Genomic DNA, 26490 nt, shown 5'->3' with positions numbered 1-26490 from the left:
CTCCAGGGTCAGGAAAGATGGGGGCCTGAGCAGGGCACAGGTGGAGCCATTTACCTCCCATCTGCTTCAGACACATCCCTTTAGAGAGAAAATGACGCCCTGCCTAGAGTCTGGGGTGCGAGAAACTTGAGGGGTCTGTGGAAGAAGGCAAGTGGCATTTCTTTTTGGTTTTATACTACCCACATATTAAATAGGTCTCTTCATTTTTTAAGAGCTTCATTTGGTCAAAATAGGCAGGTGACCTAGAGAAACAATGAATACACTGATGTAGAAATCATTTGGCAACAACTTTTAAAAGTAATTCTAAGCTTAGCTTAAAAATAATCCTGAGTTTATAAAACAACAAAAACAAGTTTCTGCAATTCTCCCAGCAAAGTGAGACCTCATTCATGTTTGCAACTGGACTGCTTCTTTCAGCTCATTACTGAATGCAAAATTCTACAAGCAAAAGTTTGCTGAACTATCAAATATTCTAGTTACCAGGAAACAACAGTTTAATGCGTCTCTCATAGCTCAAAGGACACTTCAGAATCTTCCTGTGTTGCAGAATTTTGCAGGTAACTACAGGTGCAGCTGGTAGAGACTTCTCATCTCGTCTTGGAAAGTCTGGTCTTTCTGTGATTTGGCCTTACTCTGGATGCACAAGTTATCTTACTGACTTACTGCCTGGAGAGCTGAAACAGAAGGCACCACCTGCACAATCTAATATCACTGATTAAACTGCATGCAAAACCACAAAAAGTATACAAAAGTCAGAGAAATGTGTTTTTCTTAAAGATATGCAAGTGAGTGAGCGCTGAAGCTCAGGAAATGTAGAAGAAACAGAAAGCCACACAGCCAACCTTGCATTCAACAGAGGAGGACAGAGCAGTACAGTTTGATGAGATCTGTTTAGGGTCACACAGCTGGAACACACCTGGGTTAGGACCTGCCCTCACATCGACCAGCTCTTAGCGAATCTTCTTTCCACTCAGCTCCACGCTTGAGGGACTAACTCCTTTGCACAGTGTCATTTTCCCATCAGAAATTTCTCTCCTTCAGTAACAGCATTTGGTAATGTGGGCTTGCCAAGGTCACTGAATACATTTCTCAGGAATTACAGGGGAATTCCAATGGGGGAATCATTGTCCCTATAATCTGCAATTTTAAGTGACACTGTAGACAAGTTATTTCATAAATAAACCACTGGCGAATGAGAGGACCACAGTGAAGGCACTTACTTGATGGCGGCCTGCAGCTTCTCACACAGAACAGTGAGCACAGACACAAGGTCATCACAGAGGGACTCCACCGTTGACCCTTCAAACAGAGGAGGGGACAGGTGTTAGACATTCGCAGAGGCACTAGAAGCTTCTTCAATAGTCCTTCCCATCCTCTGCTTTTGATGCTTTCAAGACTGAAAAGATGATTTTCAGATGCTGAGCCTTCCTTAGGCCTCCAAAACGATAACAGAAAAGAATTAAATACAATTATTCATTTCTAAAGTAAAACACTCAAAAGATAGTCCAGAAAGAAAATAATATTGTTTCTCATTATAAAATTCATTCACACTTAACACAAGATTTCATTAATTTAGGAAACAACGCAATTGACAACAATTTTCTCAATATTTAGGCGAGCAGACTATACAGTCATGTGTCGCTTAACAATGGGATATGTTCTGAGAAAGGCGTCGCCAGGCGATTTCGTTGTTGTGTGAACATCATAGTGCGCACTTACACAAACCTAGATGGTACAGCCCACCACACACCGAGGCTCTATGGCACTAATCTTATGGGACCACCATCGTACATGCCGTCCGTCGCTGACTGAAATGTTGTTATGTGGCACATGACTGTGTATCCTTTATTTTGAGCTCATGAATTTCCAGGTCTTCTGAGAAGATCTGAGTTGTATCCCAGAGAGACAAAATGTGGTAGCATGGAAGAAAGATGAGCTTTTCAAACTCAAACTAAGACACTAGGGAAAGAAGGCAACCAAATTCAGTCACCATCTTCAGACATGGTCTTTGTTGTTAAAGGAGCAACAGCTAATGTCAGAAAACATAATTTTCCCTACAAACACATTCACATCCAGAAATTAGCAACAAAACTCCCACAGAAGCACTGGAGTATACTGGAAAAAGGCTGAAATTTGGAATCTGTTCAAGTACTGCTCCACAACTTGCTGATTGCATGAGCTTGTGTCAGCATCAGTTTTCCCTTTGGCAAAATGGGATAAATAATACCAACTTCACAGAATTGTTGGGCCAGGTAAAGTAACAAGAATTTTTTTCTTTTTTAATAATAAAACCCAGCTAAGATCTACACAAACGTGGCTAAGTATGTGATGAATGTATAAATGACTAATGACCATGAGGCCAGGGAAGATGGAGAAAAAAATGGCAGAAGTGCAAGAGAGAAAATAAAAGTAAAGTTGGAGGAGGGAAGGAGAAAGAGAAGTGGATGATCCTAAGAATTTATGATCTTGGGGCCAGCCCCATGGCTGAGTGGTTAAGTTCACACGCTCCGCTTCAGCGGCCCAGGGTTTCGCTTGTTTGGATCCTGGGCTCGGACCTAGCACCACTCATCAAGCCATGCTCAGGCAGCATCCCAAACAGCACAATCAGAAGGACCTACAATTAGAGTATACAACTACGTACTGGGGGGCTTTGGAGAGAAGAAGACTGGCAACAGATGTTAGCTCAGGTGCCAATCTTTAAAAAAAAAATTGATGATCTTAAATGTAGGAAAAAAATTGAGAAATGATAAGGTACAATGAGAAAACACAGCTTAAAATAAATAATACCCATAAGTAGTCCTTAAACTTAATTTTAGATAAATTTCAAATGGGTCCATCAATTGTCTACTCACGTATTTTTTGAAGATGTGTCTGACCAGGAGGATGTCGACCTCCGTTTTGGTTTGTAAAATCACCCCACACTAGAGTGGAGATTTCAGAGGCACGGCAATCAATAGAGGAGGGAAAGGCAGGCGGGAGCACGAGATTGCAGAGGTGAGAGGACCCACAGCGCCGCCTGCCACAGCCTGAGAGCAAGGGCAGTGGTCAGCAACACACTCAGCCGCATGCCAGAAAAGGAGGAGGCAGCCTCCACCTCCTCCCTCCCTTTGCTCTCTTCTCCTAACTGGGCCTGCTGGGCTGCTTCTCTCCCTCTCATTCCCGCCCTTTTCCATCTTCTCTCAACTCCGCTCCTTCTCCCTACTATTAATCGGCAAAAGTATCAAAGAAAAGCAGACTTTTCCAATACTTTTTACAATATTGAATAAAATCTGAAATAAAACATATTTCAATTTTTAATCATATAATTTGAATTTTTCATATCTCTTTCAGAAAGTAATTCTACCAAACACTTAAAAAAAATCAAACTGCTTGTCAGTTACACATGGACCTCTATTTTTCCTTTCCCTGTGGGTCAGACGAAAGTTCCTTACTTTGATTTCATCTGCTACTTAAACTGGGCTGTCTGTCCTTCTGCAAGATTCCCTGTGAGATGACTCACTTTTCATATCAAAATATTGGTATTTCACAAGCATACTCCAGGTGCGATAGCACTTTATGTCAGTCAGGTTTCTACAACCATCTATCCAATTCTCATTTTAATGATTAATAACCCTGACCTAGTAACCAAAGTAACCAAAAAAGCCAGCCTCCAACAGGACGGTGTGTGAGCAGTTACCTCCCTCGCAGAGTTGGGATGGGAGTGGGTGTGGGTGACACAGAGTGAGGGACACAGGGAAGACAAGAGCTGATTAGACACGGGGAAGGCAGGGCTGGCAGAAGCTTGAGGAGAATGTGAGCTCACCGGAGAGCCCTACTCATCTTCACGTCCCCAACACCAAGCACAGCAGGCATGCTCATAGATGCTTTTGAAACCAAACCAGCAAAAGTCAAATCCAATACCTTGATTCCTGAATTCCTGTGGGTCATCCGGGTTTTCAATTATCTAGTAAGGGAGACACACACAGGCCAATTAGGAGATTCAGGCAAGAAAATTCCCGACTCTTAGGCAACAGAAAATTCTAGAAAACAAAATGCCAATCTGAGTGCTCTGGGCTCAGCTAGCTTACCTAAGTGCACTTTCCAGGTCTTGACAGAATTTTAATACTCATGGTATTTACAAAAAGACTATGATTTCTGGAACTGAGCTTATGAGTTTCAAAAACAATTCATTCCAGAGTCCACAGACTTCCCGAACTTTAAGCTCCATGGTGCACTTTGATTCCAGGGTTCTGAGCCATGATTTGGGGCAATATCTGCCTAAAAAGTGAGTTACCTTTGCACAGAAAACAACCTGTCCCAAGGTCACAGACTATACTCGACTGGCCCCTAATGAATGCAACGCTCAGTTATAAGGAGGATCAGGCTCCTGGCCAGACTGACTTCCAAACAACCCTCCAGGCTGCACAGGCAGACCCAGAACCATCAGGTAGAGGGGGAGCCTCGAGGAAGGGACAAGAGGAAGGGAAGGAAGTTTCCCAATAGGAGGACTGCTCTCGAACTGCAGGGACGAGCTGAGAGCTAGAGGGCGGCTCTTCAGTCTCCCTCCCTCTCAGCACTGGGAGATAAGAAGGGGGCCTCTTCATCCTAATTGACTATCATCCTACAGCACTATCTTTCTTTTTTTAAACTTGCTATGGGCACATATTTCTATTATTTTCTGTTCATTAATTTGCAAACCCAGCTGCTTCCACATCACTCTCTGTGAAACAATATGTCAGTGTCCATGGCTCAGCATATGGCTGGAACAACATTTTCTGGAGTAATATACACTTGAGTCATTTTTAAGGACAAGAGAAACACCACCACCTATCCCTCAAACATTTACATGTCGCATTTTTGCTTTCTGAAATTAGTAACTTACAATTTAACAATGGCTTTCATCATCTAAATAATCCAACAGTAAAGCCTGATAATAACTCGGGGTTTCTGAGGATACAAAATCAAATTGGGTGATCTGTGCTGACAGTAGGGCCGGGGAGCAGATAGACATTAGGCTGAAGATAACATTCCATGTTAATGCTTTTAGTATTCTAGATTTATTTTCCATCCACTGTAGTTAAGTCTTTCTAATTCTGAGATGGCCCATGATGTCTTTTCAGTGACAGGTCACGCTACACATTATACACATCTTCCCTAGGTAATACTCAGGGAGAGGACCACACCATTCCTATGGACCAGTCACCTTAATAGCTTTTTTTTTTTTTAACTTAATAGCTTTTTAAAAATAAACTTCTTAGGTGGCAAAACATATGTTTCCCTGTAGTAGACATCACAAATGCTTAAAACATTAGCATCCTGAGAATTGTTTTTTTCTGGGACATGGAAACATCTCCAGGGACCACATGAGTAGTAGAAGTGAAATAACAGGAAATACTAATTTTCCACCTAATTTGGGATCTTGTCCCTGGCTGGGGTGAGTGCAGATGGTCAGTGACAAGCAGGACCTCAAAGCTGAGGAGCCACATAAAACATGGGACAGAGGCAGATAACCACCCAGTTCTATCTGGGCTGTACAGCTGCACCTGCCACGGTTCTCACTGAAGAGCAACATGAGCCAAAAGGCAAGTCTTTCACCCGAAACCTAACACTCACCTGCTCAGAATTTAACAGATAAGATTAAATGAACTAATACAATTGAAATCACTTTGAGACTAAAGTCCCATTTATGTTTCATCTTAAAATGTTAAAATATTATTACTATTATAGTATTTCATCACACTGGCATTTAGCAAGGTTGGAACATGACTGTATATTAATATAAGAAATCTAAACATCAGGTGATTTCCAGTAAAAATACTTTTTTCTCTTAATATGTTCTCTATTTATAGATTTAAATTTCTTTTAAAATAAGGTTCCCATACCACCATATTCAAAATCCTTGTATAAATGAAATAGTTTTTAAACAAAGAATAAGATAAGGTAATAAAAGTATCTAAAATTAAAGCAATTCTTTAACAGAAATTTGGGTTTTAGATGTAGCAAATACAACAACAACAAAAAAAATCAGTATTTGTTTTTTCAGATTAGTGTTGTTTTTTTCCAACACGGGCTGCCAGACTGCATGTTAACCACCTGGACCGGGAGTCAGCTCTTCCACTGATGAGAGCATGGACTTCAGATGTCACTTTCATCTCTCTCAGCTTCATCTTCCTTATCTCTCTTGTGAGGAATAAAAGAATCTGACCAGATCATCTCTAAGGTTCCACTCAACTCTATGACTTTCAAAAAATTAGAAACTATTTGAAGTTAAAAATAGGAAAATTTGAAGTTAAACACGAAATCTTAATTTCCATAAAATTAGTTTGAGATGTTTCAGACAGCCATTGAGATTTCCTATTCTAAAAAATAATAAAGTGCTCATTTCTAAATACTTCTTGCAGATTTTAAAATAATTTTAATCTGAATTATTACAGAGGCAGATTTTGAAAAAACAGCAATTTTGAAGAGGAACTGTTCTCATCAACATTCCCAGAAGACAATATACCCAAGAACCAGTTACATTTGCGTGCTTGCTAGAAAGGCTCATCTTGGACAACCTGTTCAAGTTTAGAGCAAAAGGCCCTGGTGGGCTTCATGCGGAGAGAGGACAAGCCCAGCTTTCCTAACACTGATGGCACAGCCGGTGAAGGAGACCCCGCCAGAATCTTCAGTTACACACACCAAACCTCACAGTACGGAATCAACTGCTATGTTTTTTTCTTAATTTCAAATTTACTTCTGTTATTTGTTAATATATCACAATATTTTTTATAAAAATTTTTAATATGTTTTAAAAAATGATTAAAAAAGAAAAATAAATTTTAAAATAACGACTAAAAAATGATAACACCATATGGAAAAACAACTCTCAAAGCTTTAGAATGAAACAGGCAAAAATATATTTAAAGAATTAATTTACATAAATAAATGTTCTCCTAAACCAAGCCCGCCCTCTCTCCCGTTTCAGTAGGAGGCCGCCCTGGTGGGGCCAGGGGAACACAGCACACACAGCATGCAGGTGGACACAGACGCTGGCGAGACCGTGAGGACCGTGTGCACGCCGCAGGCTCACCGTGCTCTCCTGCCTCTGGCGCAACTGCAAAGTCAAGTCACTCAGCATCTGACTGAGAGTGGCCCGCACAGCAGTGTTTATGCTGCGCTGGTGGCAGCTACACACGTATGTCTCAATGCACACCTGGTAGGGAGATAAGACAGCAACACATGTCTGTAGGCATCAGTCCATCACCAACAAGCTGGAGAGGACGTTAGACCCTTTAAATAGAAAGTCAGCCTGACTTAGGACTAGTTATCAATGAGTCCTACACATATTTAAAATCCCCAGGAAATCTGCTTTCAAGCACATAGGAAAAGTAATATTTTCCTAAGGCTTATCCTCTTAGCAGCTTATTCTTCTGAGCATCAAAGGAGAATGCAAATTTGTGACTGTTAGATATGCCAAATAATCCTATCTAGAACAAACTCAGGTGGCTGGAAATGAATCAGGAAAAGCTTTCTCCACAGCAACAGAGGGACAGAATGTATTAACTGCTGAGTTACGAAGGGTGCTCTCTAAACAAGTCTAACCCTGCATTAACTCCCCAGCTGTGGTGTTCTCCTAGAAATCTGATAAATGTGCTCATCAGCTGTGTCACCAGGCGGCATGGCTCCTGGTCAAACACTGCCAGATGACCCAGCTGCATCTGAACAGGAGAACTGAGAATGCAATATGAGGCCTGGTAGGGTCACAGGCTAGGCTTCCCTTGGGGACTCCTGGCCTTGCTCCGGCCCTCTGAGAAGCTCTGCAAGCTCTGCTCACAGCCTTGTTACAGAAATGTTGGTTCCCACGGAGCTGAAACTCGGTGCTCCTAATCAAGGTGGCTCTCTGCCCACTGAGGTGGCTCTCAGCTTCCTACTCCTCAGCTAATACCTGAGGGCTCAAGACCAGCTGTGGGCCCCTGTGAACCGCACCTGCCTGCTGACCTGCTTTGGCTCCTGTCTCACATCCTGCTGGGCGAGCAGAATGTCAGGTGTGGCCTATCCGGGTCTTGCGAGTCTGAACGTCAGGTTGAGCCTGAGAAGGCCTCCTGACGGCTGCAGCATCACGAAATCCCAATTTGAAACAAAGATCCCTTATTTGATGGTGATGATGTTAAATACCATGATCATTTTATTCTAATTCTTCTGGAAGCTACAGGGATGGGCATAATACATAATACATGCTCGCTTTAAATCCTCCCATGGTTTTCCCTCCAAAGTATGCTATCCTTTCCATTTTGTCAAGCATACTTAGCTCCACAGAAAGAAAACAAAGGGATTTAACGGACCTGAATTATTTTTCTAGGAATAACTCCAAGATTATCCACAATGAAAATACAAGGTTCTCACCTAAATGGAAAATTTAATTTGATGATTGATAACTGAGACAGGAGAGAGACTAAATGTTAACTTTTGTTGTTGCTACCACTTATGCTAGTGTTTTCTGCCAGGCCTCACTATAATAACCTTTTTGGTAAAATTAACCAGGTAAAGGTATATTTTACTAACAGTTTAATTTATCTCTTATTGAATGCTTAATATTCTAAATGAGCATTTAAAACTCAAAAGTGTATTTGGAAGTTGGTTTAGATTAATTCATTTTAAGTCAAAAAATAAGAGCAAGTTCCAAAATATTTTCTTTCAAACTATCAGGTAGGGCATATCGATTTTAAATTCATTTTCTCAAATGATCATGGATTATAACGTACTTGAAGGTATAATTTATACATACTGAGAAAAAAGTATGTGTTTTAATCCTGAAAGGCTTTTACCTTTGAATGTGATGCAATGGTTTAAAACTCTTGAAAACACATCTGAGTGCAGTGTTCACTTTGATGAGACAAATTCTCCGTGGTGTTATTAGGGGCACTAGGATGATTTGTGCCTCAGGACTTAATGGTTCTCTTTAAATCTTACATTCTCCCAAGAAGTCTTTGTAACTGTTGATCTTTATAAGATCTCTAAGCTCTGATATTATAAACTTGAGGGGGAATTTTAAGCCTTAGAAGCATTAAAGATGAGAGAGTAATCAATTTGAGAGCTGAACCACATATGGTATCACACAATTCTGAATACTGAGAGCCGTACCACTAAAGGAGCTCCCTTAAAAATGACGCCACTCCCTTCAGAGCCATGGAAGAAAGCACACCGCAGGAACCGGACTTTAAGTGACACAAGCAGCGCTGTGAACAGACGAGAGCTCCCCAGATGCCACAAGTATGTCTGAGCTTTAAGTGCACTGCTGTTTCAGTGTGCAGCTGCTCATCCCACAGGGCGACCCTGCAAGTGACTTGCTGCAGGAGGCGTTTTGTGACGGGAAAAGGACGCATGTTCACTCTGCTAAAAAAAGTATTAACCTACGAGGCTCATTCTACTAAAGTGGGAGTATAAACACTGAATGTGACAAAAGGCAGTCCTTTTAAATATAAAAAGACCACGTATCTGATCATATCACTACCTTCAGGTCCCCAGAAAGAAATGCCTTATCAGCTATCCTGACATCTTCTAAGGAAATGCTTCTTACACTTCTAGCCTACTAATAAACTGGCAAAAGGATAAGGTTAAGAGAACTAGGGTTTCCCTTATAGCCTGACCGCTGTACTCAAGGCCAATGTGTTTTCACCTGGTGAATGTTCTTCCTCTGGGTTGGGCAGTGTAAAACCAGCATGTCAAATCAGAGATGCTAAGAGAATACCAAGTCCAAAGGCAGGCTGAGTTTCTGGAAAGGGCTCACCAACAACTTCTTTTCGTATCTCCAGTACCACTGATGCTTCCCATGCCCTCTGCTGTTATAGTGCAGAACTGACACTTAACAAGCCTCAGTCCTGCACGTAGGCCAGCGGCTCAAAGGGCAAGTCAAGTACCTTGTGAAAAGCCACAGGCCCCTGATGGCCAGGAAACACACGAAGACACAGGGCAGTGAGGAGTTTCGTAATGGACATTTTGATCATTTCATGCATTTGTGGACATCCAGCTTTACGGCATGCTAAACACAACTGAGAGCAAAAACACAAATCGTTAATGAAGCAACACAAACCCCAAAAGCAGAAGCACAAGGAACAAGAAAACACAAGTCTGCAAGCCAGCCATAAGCAACAGAAGTTTTATATCAAGTAAGTACACTGATAAATAACAGTACTAGGTTAAACCCAGGGTGAGTGACTTTTATTAAACATGAAGCAGCGTGGTGGAATGTGGCAGATATTCAATATTGGCCAAAGGGAAGACAAATTTTAAAGAAGCTACCACAACAGAAATTTGCCTAGCTTTCCAAAATACGTATGACCTTTGTTAAACTGTGCATTTACCTTCTCTTTCCTGTCTGAATGGGGTTAGTGGCATAGCTTTGTTACAACAGTGCATGATACTGAGTAATAAGTTCCACACAGAGAAGAGCTAGTAGGTTTCCAATTGGAAAATTTTTATGGAGATGAAAAAGAATTTATGGTGAAAAAAATGGAAAGGATCAGAGATTAAGCTATGAGAAAGCAGAAAAAATGTCTTTTTATAAAGGGAAAACTATGAACGCTGTTGATCACATTAGAACAAAAGAAAACTGTGATTATCACTACAAGTCTACACTCAACGTTGAATCATGATGACAACTCTGTGGCCAGGTCGTTTCTGGGTGACCAGCTGTAGCAGGTGGGTATGTGACAGGCACCTCATCAAATGGGTCCTGCTGATGCACACACACACCAGGTGAACTGAAATTGCTTTATTATTCCTAAGAAATATTTGCATAAGTAAGTCTGATCACCATGCTTGGGTAGGGAAATTTGCTGGTTTTTCTTTTGGATCTCAACTTAAAGGGAAATTCTTAAGGTGCCCAGGCACAAGTGGACAACTCAGACTGCGACTTCTCTCTTCCTCCTCCATGTCCTTCTTGGCTTAAGCAGGCCTATTAAAATGGTTTAAATTTCTGCCCCTTCCCAGGCAGAGCCTTTTGCTTGGCCTACAGAGGGTCTACTGAACCAGCCCAAAATGAAGTAGAGCGATCTCTGCATTGCTCCATGCGTCTTCTAAATCCAAATCAGTCCTTCCAGAGCCGTGCACGTCTGAGGTAAAGGAAAGTGTGGAAATTCCTCGCAAAAGGACTAGTTTGCTCAAGGCCCATAAGGCAGTAAGCAGCCAAAGAACAAACACCTCAGAGGAGTCAAACCAGAGTGAATAAAGAGACCAGCTCCTGAGGAAGAAAAGAAAGGGTTTCCAGAAGGAAGAAAAGAAAGTTTCCAGGTGAAAAAGTGGAGAAGCTTCCTAGAATGGGATTTCCTTACTCCACTGGCCTCAGTGGTTTGAGACAACAGTCCGGGCTCCCTTGCCAGGAGGTGGGGTTACTTCTCCCAGTCTTAGAGAGAACATAAATGAGATGCTTCCAAGATAAACGGGTCAGGTCATCTGTGCTCTTGCCTTCTGGGTGTGTCTGGAGACTGTCTGCTCCCTGGTTGTAGAATATTTTATTGGAGGTACGGCTCAGAAATAATGTTACCACATTAGACTAAAAACAAAAAGTATCTCCGAACATTTCAAGAATTATAAGTCAGGAGCCGGCCCCGTGGCCGAGTGGTTAAGTTCGTGGGCTCTGCTTCGGTGGCCTGGGGTTTTGCCGGTTTGAGCCCTGGGTGCAGACATGGCACCGCTTGTCAAGCCATGCTGAGGTGGCGTCCCACATGTCACAAATAGAAGGACCGACATGCAAAAATACACAACTATGTACGAGGGGAGGGAAAAGGAAAAATGAAATCTTTAAAAAAGAATTATAAGTCAGCCCAATTAAAAAAATACTTTAGTGACAGCTAGAATCTTTAAATCGGAATCTTCAGCAGCAGGTCTTGAGCCTCCATGTTTTTAAGCTCCCTTGGGTAACAAGTGGAACCAGACTCCAGATCCTCTAAGGGCAATACAATGGTCAGAAAAGATAAACTAAGCATCTGTATGTAAAGACACGCAAGAAAGTGGCACATGCCTAGTGGTCACTTAAATCTATGGTCACAAAAAAAGTGCAATTCATCAATACTTCTGCTTCACGTGTAAAAACACCATACAGCTTTATCTAACTAAATGCCTCGGGAAAGGCCCAAGTGGGACAAGGCTCCTAAGAATTCCAGGCCGTTGCCAATATCACTATGGCGCGATTCTACTAACTTTCCCAAGACTGAGAGGAGCCAGGAAGCAATACAGCATCGTGGTCAACAGCACATACTTGAAATGTAAAACGTGGATTAGAATGTTGAGCTGTAGAAACTTGGGGAAGCAAATTAACCTCACTTTCCCCAGGATTCTTTATCCAGCTTGGTTGTGGTAAAGATTAAAAGAGAATGTACATAAAATGCTACCATTGACATGCCCTAGAGACTCAACCACTAGTAGCTACTATTATTAGCCAGCGTTTTGGATGTGAGGGATGGATGGGCAGATGGAGTGAAAGAGGGAGGTCTCGGAAAGTAAGAATCTTAGAGAAAAAAACAATGCTCTTTGAGACAGACTTGGCTTGACCTGACACCACGTGACAGGATCAATGACCGGAAGTTTCCCAATAAGTCAGTAAGACTGAACGAGCAAAGACACATTTATGAACTAGGCTTTCTCACCCTGAGAATCCCACAGAGGAGCCCTCAGTAGGCATGAGAACATGCCTCAAACCTTTCAATGGAACAGGGTCATTAACCATCTTCAAATTAGCGTCACAGAGCTTCTGGCTCTGATGCCACCAATTCCTTAACCACGAGACCTTGGCAATTTTTACTCCCACATCTGTTTCCTATATTAAGATTACTATCCTTGGAAAACTCAACATATCTGCTAATTTGGGCATCATAGTAAGAGAAATCTTGGGCCTAGCTTTCAACCAATGAAGAGAAGGATTATGTATCCATATGGAGTTTTATTTTATTCATGAAATTTAACAGAAAACATATGCTGGGTATTTCATAATTGTCCACTCCTAAATCTGTGATATTTCTTATTCCTCCTGCATCATAAAAGACCCTGTTCTGAAAAACTTTCACTATTGCAGTTTAATGAAGCGAGTTAAAGGAAGATGCATAAATGAAGAGTGCCTCTTACTGACATTCTAAGCACTTAGGGACCTTCTTACAGTTTCAGCAGGACCTTGGGGAAACGGCCTCGTTATCCATGCTTGAGTGCACACTCCTACTTCCTATCAACAGGTTTCAGGGGAAGCTCTATCCTCATGTAACAGTCAATGGACAGCAAAGACACGTCTGGATTCTTGCCCAACATCTCCACAGGAGTTTTAAATGGTTTATTTTAAGGTGTTTTTATACATTGTTTCCATAGCTATATCAAAACTGACAATAGGAGAAAAGAATTTGTTTTTCCTTTAAGTTAAAGACATTTTTTTCTTTTTTTCCAATTATTTTATTGAGGTGATAATGGTTTATAACACTGTGTATTTTCACGTGTACATTATTATTTATCAGTTTCTGTATAGAATGCATAGTGCTCACCACCATTAGTCTAGTTTTTATCTATATGTGGATATCACCGTAAATATGTGCCCCTTTAACCATTTTGCTCACCCCCCTAACCCCTTTCCTCTCTGGTAACCAGTAATCTGTTCTCTTTATTTATGTATTTATCATCTTCCACATATGAGTGAAATCATGCAGTATTTGTCTTTCTCTGTATGGCTTATTTCACTTAACATCACACCCTCAAGGTCCATCCATTTTGTTGTTCCCTATAAATTTTAGGATTCTTCTATTTCCATGAAGAATGTCATTGGGGTCCTGATTGGGATTGCATTGAATGTGTAGATTGCTTTAGGTAATACGGACATTTTAACTGTTTGTTCTTCCAATCCATGAGCATGGAATATTTTTCCTTTTCTTTATATTTTCTTCAATTTCTTTCAATAATGTCTTATAGTTTTCAGTGCGTAGCTCCTTCACCTCCTTGGTTAAATTTATTTCTAGATATTTTATTCTTTTTGTTGTGGTTGTAAATGGAATTGTATTCTTGACTTCTCTTTCTCCTAGTTCATAATTAGTGTACAGAAATGCAACTGATTTTTGTAAGTTTATTTTGTACCCTGAAACTTTGCTGCAGTTGTTGATTATTTCTAAGTTTTTTGATGGATTCTCTAGGGTTTTCTATATATAGAATCAAGTCATCTGCAAACAGTGAGATTTTCACTTCCTCCTTTCTGATTTGGATTCTTTTTATTTCTTTTTCTTGCCTAACTGCTCTGGTCCAAACTTCCAGTACTATGCTGAATAGAAGTAGTGAGAGTGGACACCCTTGTCTTGTGTCTATTCTCAGAGGGATGGCTTTCAGTGTTTCACTGTTAAGTATGATGTTGGCTGTGGGTTTGTCATATATGGCCTTTATTATGTTGAGGTACTTTCCTTCTATACTCATCTTATTGAGCGTTTTTATGATAAATAGATGTTGGATCTTGTCAAATGCATTCTCTGTGTCTACTGAAATGATCATGTGATTTTTATTCCTCATTTTGTTAATGTAGCATATCACATTGATTGATTTGAGGATATTAAACCATCCCTGTGTCCCTGGTACAAACCCTACTTGATCATGGCGTATGATCCTTTTAATGTATTGCTGTACTGGGGTTGCCAATATTTTGTTGAGGACTTTTGCGTCTGTGTTCATCAGTGATATTGGCCTGTAATTTTCCTTCTTTGCATTGTCCTTGCTTGGCTTTGGTATCACTGTAATGTTGGCCTCACAGAATGAGTTAGGAAACATTCTGTCCTCTTCAATCTTGTGGAATAGTTGGGAAGGATAGGTATTAAATCTTCTTTGAATGTTTGGTAGAATTCTCCAGAGAAGCCATCTGGTCCTGAACTTTTGTTTTTTGGGAGGTTTTTGATTACTGTTTTAATCTCTTTACTTGTGATTGGTCTATTCAGATTCTTTATTTCTTCTTGATTCATTTTTGAGAGCTTCTATGAATCTAGGAATTCATCCATTTCTTCTAGATTGTCCAATTTGTTGGCATATAGTTTTCTATAGTATTCTCATAATTCTTTGTATTTCTGCCATATCCACTGTAATTTCTCCTTTTTCATTTCTAATTTTATTTATTTGAGCCTTCTCTTTCTCTCAGTGAGTCTGGCTAAGGGTTTGTCAATTTTATTTTCTCAAAGAAACAGCTCTTAGTCTCACTGATCCTTTCTACTGTTTTTTAGTCTCTATTTCACTTTTTTCTTCTCTAATTTTTATTATTTCCCTCCTTCTGTAATTTGGCCTTTGTTTGTTCTTCTTTTTCTAGTTCTGTTGGGTGTAGTTTAAGGTTACTTGTTATTTGTTGAGGTAGGTCTGTATTGCTATGAATTTCCCTTAGAACCACTTTTGCTGCATCCTATAAGAGTTGGTATGTTGTATTTTCATTTTCATTTATCTCCGGGTATTTTTTTTATTTCTTCATTGATCCAATGGTTGTTCAGTACCATGTGGTTTAGCCTCCATGTTATTTGTGACTCTCCCAGATTTTTTCTTGTAGTTGATTTCTAGTTTCATAGCATTGTGTTGGAAAAGATGCTTGATATGATTTCATTCTTAAATTTATTGAAGCTTGCCTTGTTTCCCAACATATGGTCTGTCTTTGAGAATGTTCCACGTGCATTTGAGAAAAATGTGTATTCTGCTGATTTTAGGTGGAACATTCTATATATATCTATTAAGTCCATCTGATCTAGTGTTTCATTTAATTCCACTATTGTTGACTTGTTGACTTTCTGTCTGGATGATCTATCCACTGGTGTAAGTGGGGTGTTGAAATCCCCCGCTACTATTGTGTTGCTGTTAATTTTTCCCTTTAGGTCTGTTAATAGTTGCTTTATGTACTTTGGTGTTCCTCTGTTAGATGCATACATATTCAAAAGTGTTATGTACTCTTGGAATGTCCCTTTTATCATTATATACTGTCCCTCTTGGTCTCTCATTGTCTTTTTTATCTTCAAGTCTGCTTCGTCTGACATATGTACGGCAACACCTGCTTTCTTTAGTTTGCCATTTTCTTGGAGTATCATCTTTCATCCCTTCACTCTGAGCCTGTGTTTGTCCTTAGAGCTGAGATCCGTTTCCTGGAGGCAGTATATTGTTGGGTCTTGTTTTTTAATCCATCCAGCTACTCTGTGTCTTTTGATTGGAGAATTCAATCCATTTACATTCAGAGTGATTACTGATACAAGACAGCTTAATGCTGCCATTTTATCTCTTGTTTTCTGGTTGTTCTATATTTCCATTGTTTCTCTTCGCTTGTATTTCTGACTGCCATTTCAGTTTGGTGGTTTTCTATGAGGGTTTTCTCAGTTTTCTCTTTATGTATGATTTGTGACTCTCCTCTGATCTTTTTGTGTGGCAGTTACCATGAGGTCTGTATAAAAGATCTCATAGATGAGATAGTCCATTTTCTGACAGCCTGTTACCTCCATTAGCCTAAGGCAGGTTCCATCCCTCTCCTCGTCCCCTTCTATGTTTTTGTTTTCACAAATTACTATTTTTTGTGTTGTGAGTTTGGGACCAAATGGAGATGTTTATTGTTATTTTTGATGCTTTCTTTCCCTTTATCCTTTGTGTTATAATTAAGTCTTTGCTAACCTATTCTGATAGAGTAACTTTCTGATTTTGTCTGTCTATTTATCACCTTGCTCAAAGCTTTGTAAACCTTTGCCTTTTTGCTTCAGGTAGGAGGGCTCCCTTCATCATTTCTTGTAAGGCAGGTCTAGTGGCAATGAACTCCCTCAGCTTTTGTTTATCTGGGAAAGCTTTTATTTCTGCATCACATCTGAAGGATAATTTTGCTAGATAGAGTATTCTTGGCTGATAGTTTTAGTCTTTCAGTATTTGCAATACATCATTTCACTCTCTCCTAGCCTGTGAGGTTTCTGCTGAGAGCCTGATGGGGGTTCCTTCGTAGGTTATTTTCTTCTGCCTTCCTGCCTTTAATATTTTTCCTTTGTCGTTGACTTTTGCCAGTTTTACTAATATATGCCCTGGAAAAGGTCTTTTTGCACTCATGTAATTAGAAGTTCTGTTGACTTCATGTACTTGTAAGTCCAGTTCCTTCACCAGGTTTGGGAAGCTCTCAGCTATTACTTCTTTAAACAGGCTCTCTGCACCTTTCTCCTTCTCTTCCCACTCTGGGATACCTATATAATCCTTATGTTGTTTTTCCTATTGAGTCAGATATTTCTCAAAAAATTTCTTCAGTTTTTAAAGTCTTAGTTCTCTCTCCTCCTCCACCTGAAGCATTTCTATCCTCTAAATGATTCTTTCCTCCATAATGTCAGCTCTGTTTTTTAAGGTTTCTATATTGTTTTTTATCTCATTCATTGTGTTCATTATGTCCAGAATTTGTTTCATTTTTTTGGTACAGTTTCAATTTCTTTGGTGAAGTATTCCTTCTGCTCATTAATTTTATTCCTGAGCTCACTGAACTGTCTTTCTGAGTCTTCTTATAACTTGCTGAGTTTCTTTATGACAATTATTTTGAGTTCTCTGCCATTTAGATTATAAATTTCTGTGACTTCAGGATTGGTTTCTGGAAACTTGTCACTTTCCTTCTGCTCTGAAGTGTTGCTGTGGTTTTTCATGGTGTTTGAGGAAGTGAACGTCTGCTGGCACACTGGTGGTAGGATCAGGTCAGGTTCCACCTGCCACCGCTGAAGGAAAGCAGGAGCTGTGTTTCTGATCTTGCCCCATCTATTTGGAGTTGTGTGGGTATGGCTGCTCTGCATTTGTGTAGGCTGGCCACAGCCACTTGGCGGGCCACTCTTGTGAGGGTGGGGCCTCTGTGTCTCTGTCCTCAGCAGACAGGTTGTGCAGGCCAGCATGGTGCTCACTGGTGGCTTGGCTGAGCTATTGTGCTTGGTGGGCAGGGCACCTTTGTGGGGGCCAACCTGTGCCTCCTTGGTGGGGAGCGCTCCCACTGGCAGGGCCGCTGCAGCACGGTGGGTGCTTCTGCAGGCCAAGGCAACGTTTGTGACCCTGCCAGGCTCCCTCTACCTTCTCTTAGAGTCACACCAACTGCTGTGTAAGGCTCTGTGATCTGGCTCACTGCTGCCAGCAAGGGGCAGGCGTGTGCTCTTCCATCTCCACTGTGACCCGGGGATCAAGTACACCCACTTTCAGATGTGTAGCAGTGTGAGTCTCTCAGGCATCCTGTTGTGCTGTGTGGGTATCCTCCATTGGCCAATGACTGTCCATTTAGTTGTAATTCAGAGGGGGAGAGACAAAGGGAACAGCTCATTCCACCATGTTGCTGATGTCACCCCCCCCCATGCTCATTTTATGCCAGATCATATAAACATGGAATGGGGTGGAGGGCATGCTCCTCCCTTTCTAAAGGCTGACAACAGGCCTTATTGGTGAAAATACATTTGTAGCAGATTAAATTGTTAAAGTATTTAAGAAATAAGTTTGAGACATATCAAGCATGGACAAATGGGAGGGGGAGATGTGGAGGTGATTTGGCAGGAGGAAATGATGAAAGAGAAGATACCAGGGATTAGGAGAAAAGCTTGTACTTATTGGGGGAGGCGTCCCCATCAAGAGGATGCTGTTGCGGTCTGGGGCTCCATACTCTTGGGGGGTTGATCAGCCATGGCAGAGACACAAGGCAGCTCTCACCTGGGTTTTAGGTCCATAAACCTGGCAGAATATCATCTAAAATGAGATTATACCAATATTCCCTTGTGGCAGTGCTTCTCAAACTTTAATATGCGTATGAATCACATGGGGCTCTCAGTACAGAGCAGATTCTGGTTCACAGGTCTGGGCTGGGGTCTGAGGTTCTGCATTTCTCATGAGCTCCAAGGTGCTGATGATGCACCTGGTTGGTAGCCCATGTGACAATTCACTTCAACATGGTTTTAAAACAAAGCTTGGTTGGAGGGAAGAGTAGCCATCAGAGCAGTTATTATCAACTTGACTACAGTAGAACCACTGGGGAGCTTTTTCAAAACGTGTATGCCCAGGTCACTCCAAGAGCAAAAAACTCAGAATTTCTGGGGCAGCCCTAGGCATCTTATTTTTGCCACCACTTCTCAAGTGATTCTAACCTGCAGCCTTCAACGAGAATCACCAACTTAAAAGTAAGGCCTCTAAAGATTTGCACCCATTAGTATCCCATATGTGAGAGAGTTAGCTTCAGCAGTGGAAGGAAGAAAAATCAAAGTTCAATCAAGTAGCTACCCAAAATAGTCAGCCCTACATAGGAACCTTTGTAAGCCTGTCTCCTGTTGTGATGTTTAATGACTGTTGGTAGTGAAGTGATGCATACAATTCTCTTGATAAAAAGATAAAGACAAAGACAAGATTAGTTTAACTTCAACCCTGTGTCTGCAGGGTATTTGTGCCTGAGCATGTTTGGAATGGGTGAAGAGGCAGCCCCTCTGGGATGACCACAGTCTACACAGGGGCAAGCAAAGGTACCCCAGGAGTGGGCCTCCCACAGCCAAGCTGATGACAGCACATGCTGCACAGTGTAAAGACCAAAAGCTCAGTCATATGGGCCAGTCTTGCATGCTAGTTCTACCACTTTGTAGCTATGTGACTTTTGAAAAGTTGATGAACCTCTCCACGTCAGTTGCTTATCTGTAAAATACGGATAATAGTACTTCCTGCTTCACAGCATTGTTGTGCAGATCACATGATTTAATATGGTAAAACTCTGTGAGCAGTGCCTGGCAGAGAGAAAGTGCTAATGAACATTAGGGAGAGCTAGGTAACATTGTCTCTGGGTTTAAATGCCAGTCTCTTGCCATGAGTGGCACTGCATGTCGTCGTTCCTGCTCAGAATTACTGACTCTGAGAGTGAATGGCTGCAGGGAGCCCAGAACTGTGGCTCGTGCCCAGCAGAGACACACGAGGGGCAGCCACGCCTGGCGTGCAAAGGCCCGCTCTCTGCCTTGGCAGGAGGAGCACTCTCCAGGCGTTTCTGCGGGTGGCTTTCTGATTGGTGCAGCAGGACAGGGAGCCCCTGGCCCTGGCAGCTGGGTGCTCATCCTGCTCAGGGATTGCTCTGACCCTCAGTAGATGAGCTGAGTAAATGTCCTCACCCACGGATTGGCCAGACAAAGGAGCTGGGCTCTCGCTCTCCTGAAGCTAGTGCTTACGCCAGGCACACACCAACACTGGAGTGAGCCTGCACCCGGCATCTATCAACGGCGCCATGAAATGGTGACTCTCATGGCTGCACGAAGTAGGCCCCCAGCCCTGTGATGCTGTGCGTCCTGTGATGTGTCCAGTCATGGAACAGAGCGGAGGATCTAGCAATACGTGGGAGGACTGGCAGCCACATTATAAATCCTGCCTTAGACACAGAGGTAAAGGATCTGCTCGTGGGTCTGCAGGGGAGGCAGGGCCAAAAACCTCTTCTGGGAGCCTGCACACTGTAAAGGGAGGGTGCCCATGATCAAATGGAGGATGAAAAGTCTATTTTTAACATCCTCACCAAGTCCTCCCTTCGGAGGAATGCAGTCCCAAGCCTTCATCAGGACGGACAAGTCAAAGCCAGCCCTGCTTCACCACCTTCACTCTGTGTTCTGCTGGGAGCTTTTCCAGCGAGGGGGCCTCAGAGGGCTGCAGGCAGGACTAGAAGTGGAAACAAGCTTGCTACTGTTCCCTCCAGAAGCTCGCCCGATCGATAACCCGTCCTTTCAGGATCCTGGCCAGATCAACGCTATTTAGTGGGAACTGGACATCACTGTCAATCTGCAGCTCCATCACAATGGCAGCTGACACTAACCAAGCATTTACTCTGCAGCTGGACCCTTTACATGGATCCTACTTTCTTGCCTAACTGCACAGCTGCACTACAAGACAGGTACTCTGAGCACTGCTCTTACAGGAAACAAACAGGAAGCTAGGGAGGTAGGGAGGTATCCAAGGCAAGCTATGGGGAGGTGGCAGAGCCAGAGTTACACCCAAACAGGGGGACTATGGAGGCCCTGCTTTCTCACCACCAAGCTCAAATGCCTTCATCTTTTTTCTTTTTAGCTGAGGAAGGTTTGCCCTAAGCTAACATCTGCACCAATCTTCCTCTTTTTCTATGTGAGCTGCTGCCACAGCACGACTGCCAACAAGTGGTGTAGGTCTGTGCCTGGGTAACAAACCCAGGCCGGCAATGCAGAGCAGCTGAACTTAACCACTAGGCCATGGGGCTGGCTCTTCAAATGCCTTCGTATTTACATGGCTCTGGGGCTGAGGTTTTTCTCAGAACACAACTTTGTTTTTCTGTATAGGTGTTGGTAGAGACTGCTGTGCTCTGATGCTTCATCCTGTCTGGACAGGTCTGCTGAGTCTTTACTCTGGCTTCCAGATACCCCAGTGAACACCCCTGACTTGGCAGTCCATGGCCATGTGTGTCTGCTGTTCAGGAACTACATCTCGACTCCTCCAGATGCTCATTCAAAGCCTGGTTCCTGTGAGGATGATAAAGAAAACCCACTCCACCTCTCGAGGGTAGCCTGGGAATCCCTGGGAGCGCCACCACCCCCCCCCCCAAGGGTCCTGCACCAACCTGTCACCCTGCAGCCCAGCTCCATCAGCAGGGGACCAGCTGGATGGTGACATGCGAATTTTCTTCACATGGCAAAGAGCCAACAAGCTTCCTACACACAGTCCTGTTTCTCGCTATGATCAGAAACTACATTTGTCATTTTAAAAGCGAACTGGCATGAGGTCTCTAAAATAGTCAAACTCATAGAAACAGAGGGTAGAATGTTGGTTGCCAGGGGCTGGGGGTAGGGAATAGGGAGTCACTAGTCAACAGGTATGAAGTTTCAGTTATGCAAGAGGAACAAGTCCTAGAGATCTGCCGTACAACACTGTGTCCACAGTTAACATTCCTGGATTGTACATTTAAAAATATGTTAAGAGAACAGATCTCATGTTAAGTGTTCTTACCCTGGTTAAAAAAAAAAAAAAAAAGGTGAACCTGCAAATAATAAGAGCACTCATAGGTTATCTCTTAAACTTCAATTTAAAAATACTGGTAGCTATTCTATGTCTTTATTTACACAGAGTAAAACACATAAAGTGCTAAAACACAACATTCTCTCCACCTACGTAATGTGCATTTGAGAAGTCATCTATGTTGTAGTGAGGGGCCAGCTGTCTGCTTCTCTGTCTTCTGCTAGACATATGAAAACATTCCACGCGTGCAGAAATAACTTTCTCTTAATTTGCACTCTTTAAATGCCACACGATGCCATAAAGCACATATACTGGCCAATATAGGTACTAAATACTACCCATGATAATGTTAACCACGTGAGGGGACACATACATTAATGAGCTTGATTGTGGTGATTATTTCACAACATATCTGTCTGCGAAAACACCCAGTTGTACACCTTAAAGATATTCAACTTGTGTTTGTCGATTCTACTTTGTTAACAATGAGAAAAAGAAGAAAACAGAAAGCATGCCCGAATGCTCATCAACTACCTGCACACTCCATTAAACAGCAGTCACCACCAAAACAAAAACCCATGAGTGCTAGCAGGCTTTCTCTTTCACCATAATTTCAGAATTCAGAAAATCATTGCCTCCTTGAGGTCTGAACATGTACTCCTGTCATAACATACAAATCTTGAAGATATTCTTTTCAAGAAATGAAAGGAGAAGTATTCTAAGCAGATTAAGGTACAGCTTTGGAATGATGATGTTTCCAAACGCCAAAGGCACATGCCCGCAGCCCAGAGCCAGGCTTCTGAGGTACATGCTCTCAGGAGGGCTGGAGGCGCAGCCACTCGGGCTGCAGACAGAAAGAGAAGGCTCTCCAGTGACAGTTACGAGTGCATGCAGCAGGGTGCAGGAGCGGATGGAGTCAATCAATACTCGTCCCTCTCAATCTCATACTTGGTTTCTAAGACTATTTTTAAAATCAAGTGCTGTTCAATCAATCTTAGGAAAAACAGACTAAGATAGCAAGAGCAGGAGCAACAGGCTGTGTGGCAGTCAGGACAACCAGTACTGTTATTTCCCCCCTTAAAGCCTCGGAGCGACCAAAGCATGCAGAGCATTGTGAGGAGGATGCAGAGGATGCGGCTGCGCAGCCTGCGCTGCACAGGGCAACTCCTCGGGAGTCCCCGCAGCAATGATCAGGAGGGCTCGCCCAGCGCTGGGGGCCAGCTCCCCACACGCATCCCAGACGGAGAAGCAGCGTGAGCAGGGGCACACACACAAGCAGCGCTGGCGTCAGGGGGAAGCGGCACTCACCTCTGCGATCTTCAGCACCGCACTCCCGTTCAGGTCAAAGGTCGGGGTGTAGGTTATGCAGAGTAAAACCTTTAACAACCAGGAGGCGAGGGAGGGAGGAAGAGAGAGTGGTCAGAAACTCAGAAGCAGGTTTCCCTTTCACAAGCCATTCATGCAGCCCTGTCTTCGTGGCTCCTTTGCTCTTGGCTCTACCCGCTTCTTTCTGTCCCACCCACTGCTCTCTGATTGGTGACCACACGTTGTCCAATAAAATAGAAACTAATACTTTAAAAAGCAGAGGTCGCTACCCCTCCCTAAGGGAAGGACCACTGCAAGACTGGCCAGAAATGGCATTCCACATTCCAGCAGGTCCGCCCAGCAGTAAAGAAAACCACACGTGGGCTCTGCGCTGGGCTGTGTGAATTGTCCAGACTGGTATTTTTACTAAGTGTGGTTATTATTGTCCTCATTTTACCTATAAAGAAACTGAAGCTCAGAACAATTAAACACACAGGTAACAAGCTGTGGAGCTGAGATCTGAACCCATGTAACCTGATTCCAACTCCTGAGCCACTTGCAATACCGTCTCCACCTCTCGCTGCACCCCAGCTTCACTGGACTTTCCTGTGTCTGTCCCCTTCCCAAATTCACATGGGATCAGAAATTCTTCCACGGGTGCTTTCCTCTTCCCTCCTGTAATTTCCCCTAGAACGCTGCCTAGGGATTACTGAGTAGTCCCAGGTTCCCCTTATTCACCAAGATATGTAGACAATGAGTTGATGACATTTGTAAGACCTTTAAGGACCCTTAAAAGTTTCACTTTCTACTTGGAGAGCTATTAGGAAATAGATCAATAAAAGCCCGGAGCATTTTAAGAATTGCTTCTAATTTTGTAGACAGAGACCAGGCTCTCCCCTGTCCATTTGGCTTCTGAGCTGCAACTCTTCTCACTGGCAGTCCTGCCTAGAACCTGGCCTGTCAGCACAGCCTTTTGCAATACTTCCCTGGGTCTGCCCAGTTCAGGAAAGAGCACTGGAGCCCCGCATGTTCACTGGCACAGGCTGTAACCTCAGCACACCCAGGAGTGCAGGGCCACATGGCACAGGGCCCTCCCTGGTGGCTCCCTCTGAGCTACCAGACCCCATCCCGGGAGCAGCCACTCCTCGGGGAGGGCAAATGTGGATGTAATTAGAGAAGAAAAAAGGGACTTCTATCCATTTTAGCTGTGAGGTTAGATAAGTTAGCTGTGGGTCTGCTCCTCAGCCTTTTGACCCTGAAGTGCCTGATAACCAAGAGATCCAATCATCTCAAAGCCACGCTGGCTCGACAGAGGGACTGTGGAGTAAATGCCCTCAGCCTCACGGGAAAAGGCTCTCCTTTGTTCAATGACTGTCTTTGGGGGCCGGGGTTTGGTACACAAGAAGGGATGAAAGCTGAGGACAGTGCCACCAGGACCTGGTCTGGCCTGGGAGAGGCCACCTCTTCCCACACGTCTGTCCTGGGGGCGCCTCTGCCTGAATCCCTCCTGGCCTCGCCCTCCTGTGTGTGCTCCTCATGCTGCTCACTTTTTGGGTTGGTTTCTCTCAGCTCTCGACTCAAGGTCACCCCCCAGAGAGGAGGGGGCCTTCTCTGACCACCGTCTTTAACACGGCCCCTATCACGTATCATTGTTTCAATCTTCCCATTAGACTAAACATCCATGGGCCATCTGAAAGGCCCTCGAGCTTTCTCGGATGACACTTTCTTACTGTGATTTTTGCTACCTTGCACAGCCTCCCTTTCTTGAGTCATTGTTTTTACACCATGTTTCACGGCAGGCTGGTGGGTGGGTATCAGAGAAGAGCTGGTGGAGGTGGTAGTCTGTGGAGAAGGGGAAGTGAGTTTGTCCATCTGGGCTCTTGGTTTTTTGAGTATTTATAATAACAACTGACAATTGGCAATACTTTACAATATGAAAATAATGACGACAAAGATTTGTCTGAACTGGTTAATTAATGTTACTTATAAGACTGACGATTGACTTTCTGCCTTCCATCGTTCTGTGCATTCATATGAGGTGTGCAAGAGTAGGTTTGGAAAGACGTTTTCAAAACCAGCTTGGTTTTCTGTGAGCTGGAGCTGCATTTTGGTAGCAGTGGCTGGAGGAGGTGGGAGCAGCGCCTGTGGTGGCGTCTTTGTGGAGGGTGTCAAGGTGGCAATATATGATTGCTCAGGGCAACAGAGGAGGCTCAGGGCAACTGAGGAGGCTCAACTCCCTGTGCCTCAGGGAAGCCAGCAAATGCAGAGCGAGGCCTCCCAGCGCCAGTCTGAAGGAGCTGAGGCTCCCTGCACCCAGCCAATGCTGATGCTGTTCAAAAGATCTTTGAGACAAAGCTCTCCACATCTAATGTCTGGCCATTAACATCTGAGGACTCACTGAGCTACACGCAAAAACTAAAAACAATAACGACAGTGGAGCACATTAACAAAGCTGGCTCTTTAAGCTCACGCACAGTTTACGTGCTGGAAGCACAGCAGGTTTCAATGACAGGGCTGACAGTGCCCACGGTCCCCACGACTCATGAGATACATAAAGAGCACAGGGTCTAGTGAGGATGACGGAGCAGACAGAAATGACTTACCAAAAAGGATAAACAGATTAACGTTCACATGCCCAATGCCTAGCAAGCGTTAATTCACTGGATTAAAACAGAGACTGGGTGTAGGAAACCTGGGGCCACAGAAAATTAATTTAGCATGTCTGACTCCCACTGCATAATGAGAGGGGAAAGATTCACATTCTGAGCACGTCGGCCTCAAGGCAAACAGGAGGACTAAATCCCGAAGGCAATTCCATTAAAAATACATCCCTCACAGGGTCTTCAAAGCATATTGACTATATTATCACTGAACAGCAGGAACCTGAGTGAGAAGGCAGCGTCTTACAATCGCGCCTGCTGGCATGGCCTCCACAGATGAGCTAAGAGAACAGGAAGATAGGCGCAAAGCCTTCCAAGGAAAGGGAGCCATTGTTACAGGGCTAATAAAAACCCCAACATCAAAACACAATAACTGAACAGCCACCATGTGCAAGGGGCAACCCCTCAATTTAAAATGTGTATAGAAACCCTGGATAAAAAAGACTAGATGGAAAGGAGAAAGTGAAGCTGACTTAATGCCAGACTTGGGCACAGTGACGAGAATCTGAAAAGCGCAGTCACGTCAGGAAAAGCGACGGAAAGATGTAGGTGCCAAAGATAAGCATTTTTTTCTCATTTTGATGAAAGTTTCTCAACCTCAGCA

The 26490-nt window shown here is 43.1% G+C and overlaps 1 protein-coding gene across 6 annotated transcripts in view; it reads right to left on the bottom strand.

The window, feature by feature from the left end:
• Nucleotides 1–26490, bottom strand: part of ARFGEF3 (ARFGEF family member 3) — a 146368-nt gene that overhangs the window by 74850 nt on the left and 45028 nt on the right. For 2 of the 6 annotated variants that reach the window (XM_070557328.1, XM_070557329.1), the window contains exons 5-6: nt 23230–23298; nt 1221–1299 (exon numbers count right to left, since the gene is read on the bottom strand). Coding sequence is in view for 4 of the 6 variants with exons in the window: in XM_070557324.1 (XP_070413425.1) it covers nt 1221–1299; nt 3901–3943; nt 7052–7174; nt 9879–10010; nt 23230–23298 (446 nt within the window). In the remaining 2 variants the exon portion in view is untranslated. Of the gene's footprint in view, nt 1–1220; nt 1300–3900; nt 3944–7051; nt 7175–9878; nt 10011–23229; nt 23299–26490 lie in introns of all 6 variants that reach the window. The other 4 variants (XM_070557324.1, XM_070557325.1, XM_070557326.1 and 1 more) reach the window with 4 other exon arrangements.

Source organism: Equus przewalskii, chromosome 9 (genome assembly GCF_037783145.1).
Source record: "Equus przewalskii isolate Varuska chromosome 9, EquPr2, whole genome shotgun sequence".
NCBI classification, from domain to species: Eukaryota; Metazoa; Chordata; class Mammalia; order Perissodactyla; family Equidae; genus Equus; species Equus przewalskii.
Note: the sequence above shows the minus strand (reverse complement) of the source record. Positions and strands in the feature narration are given on the sequence as shown.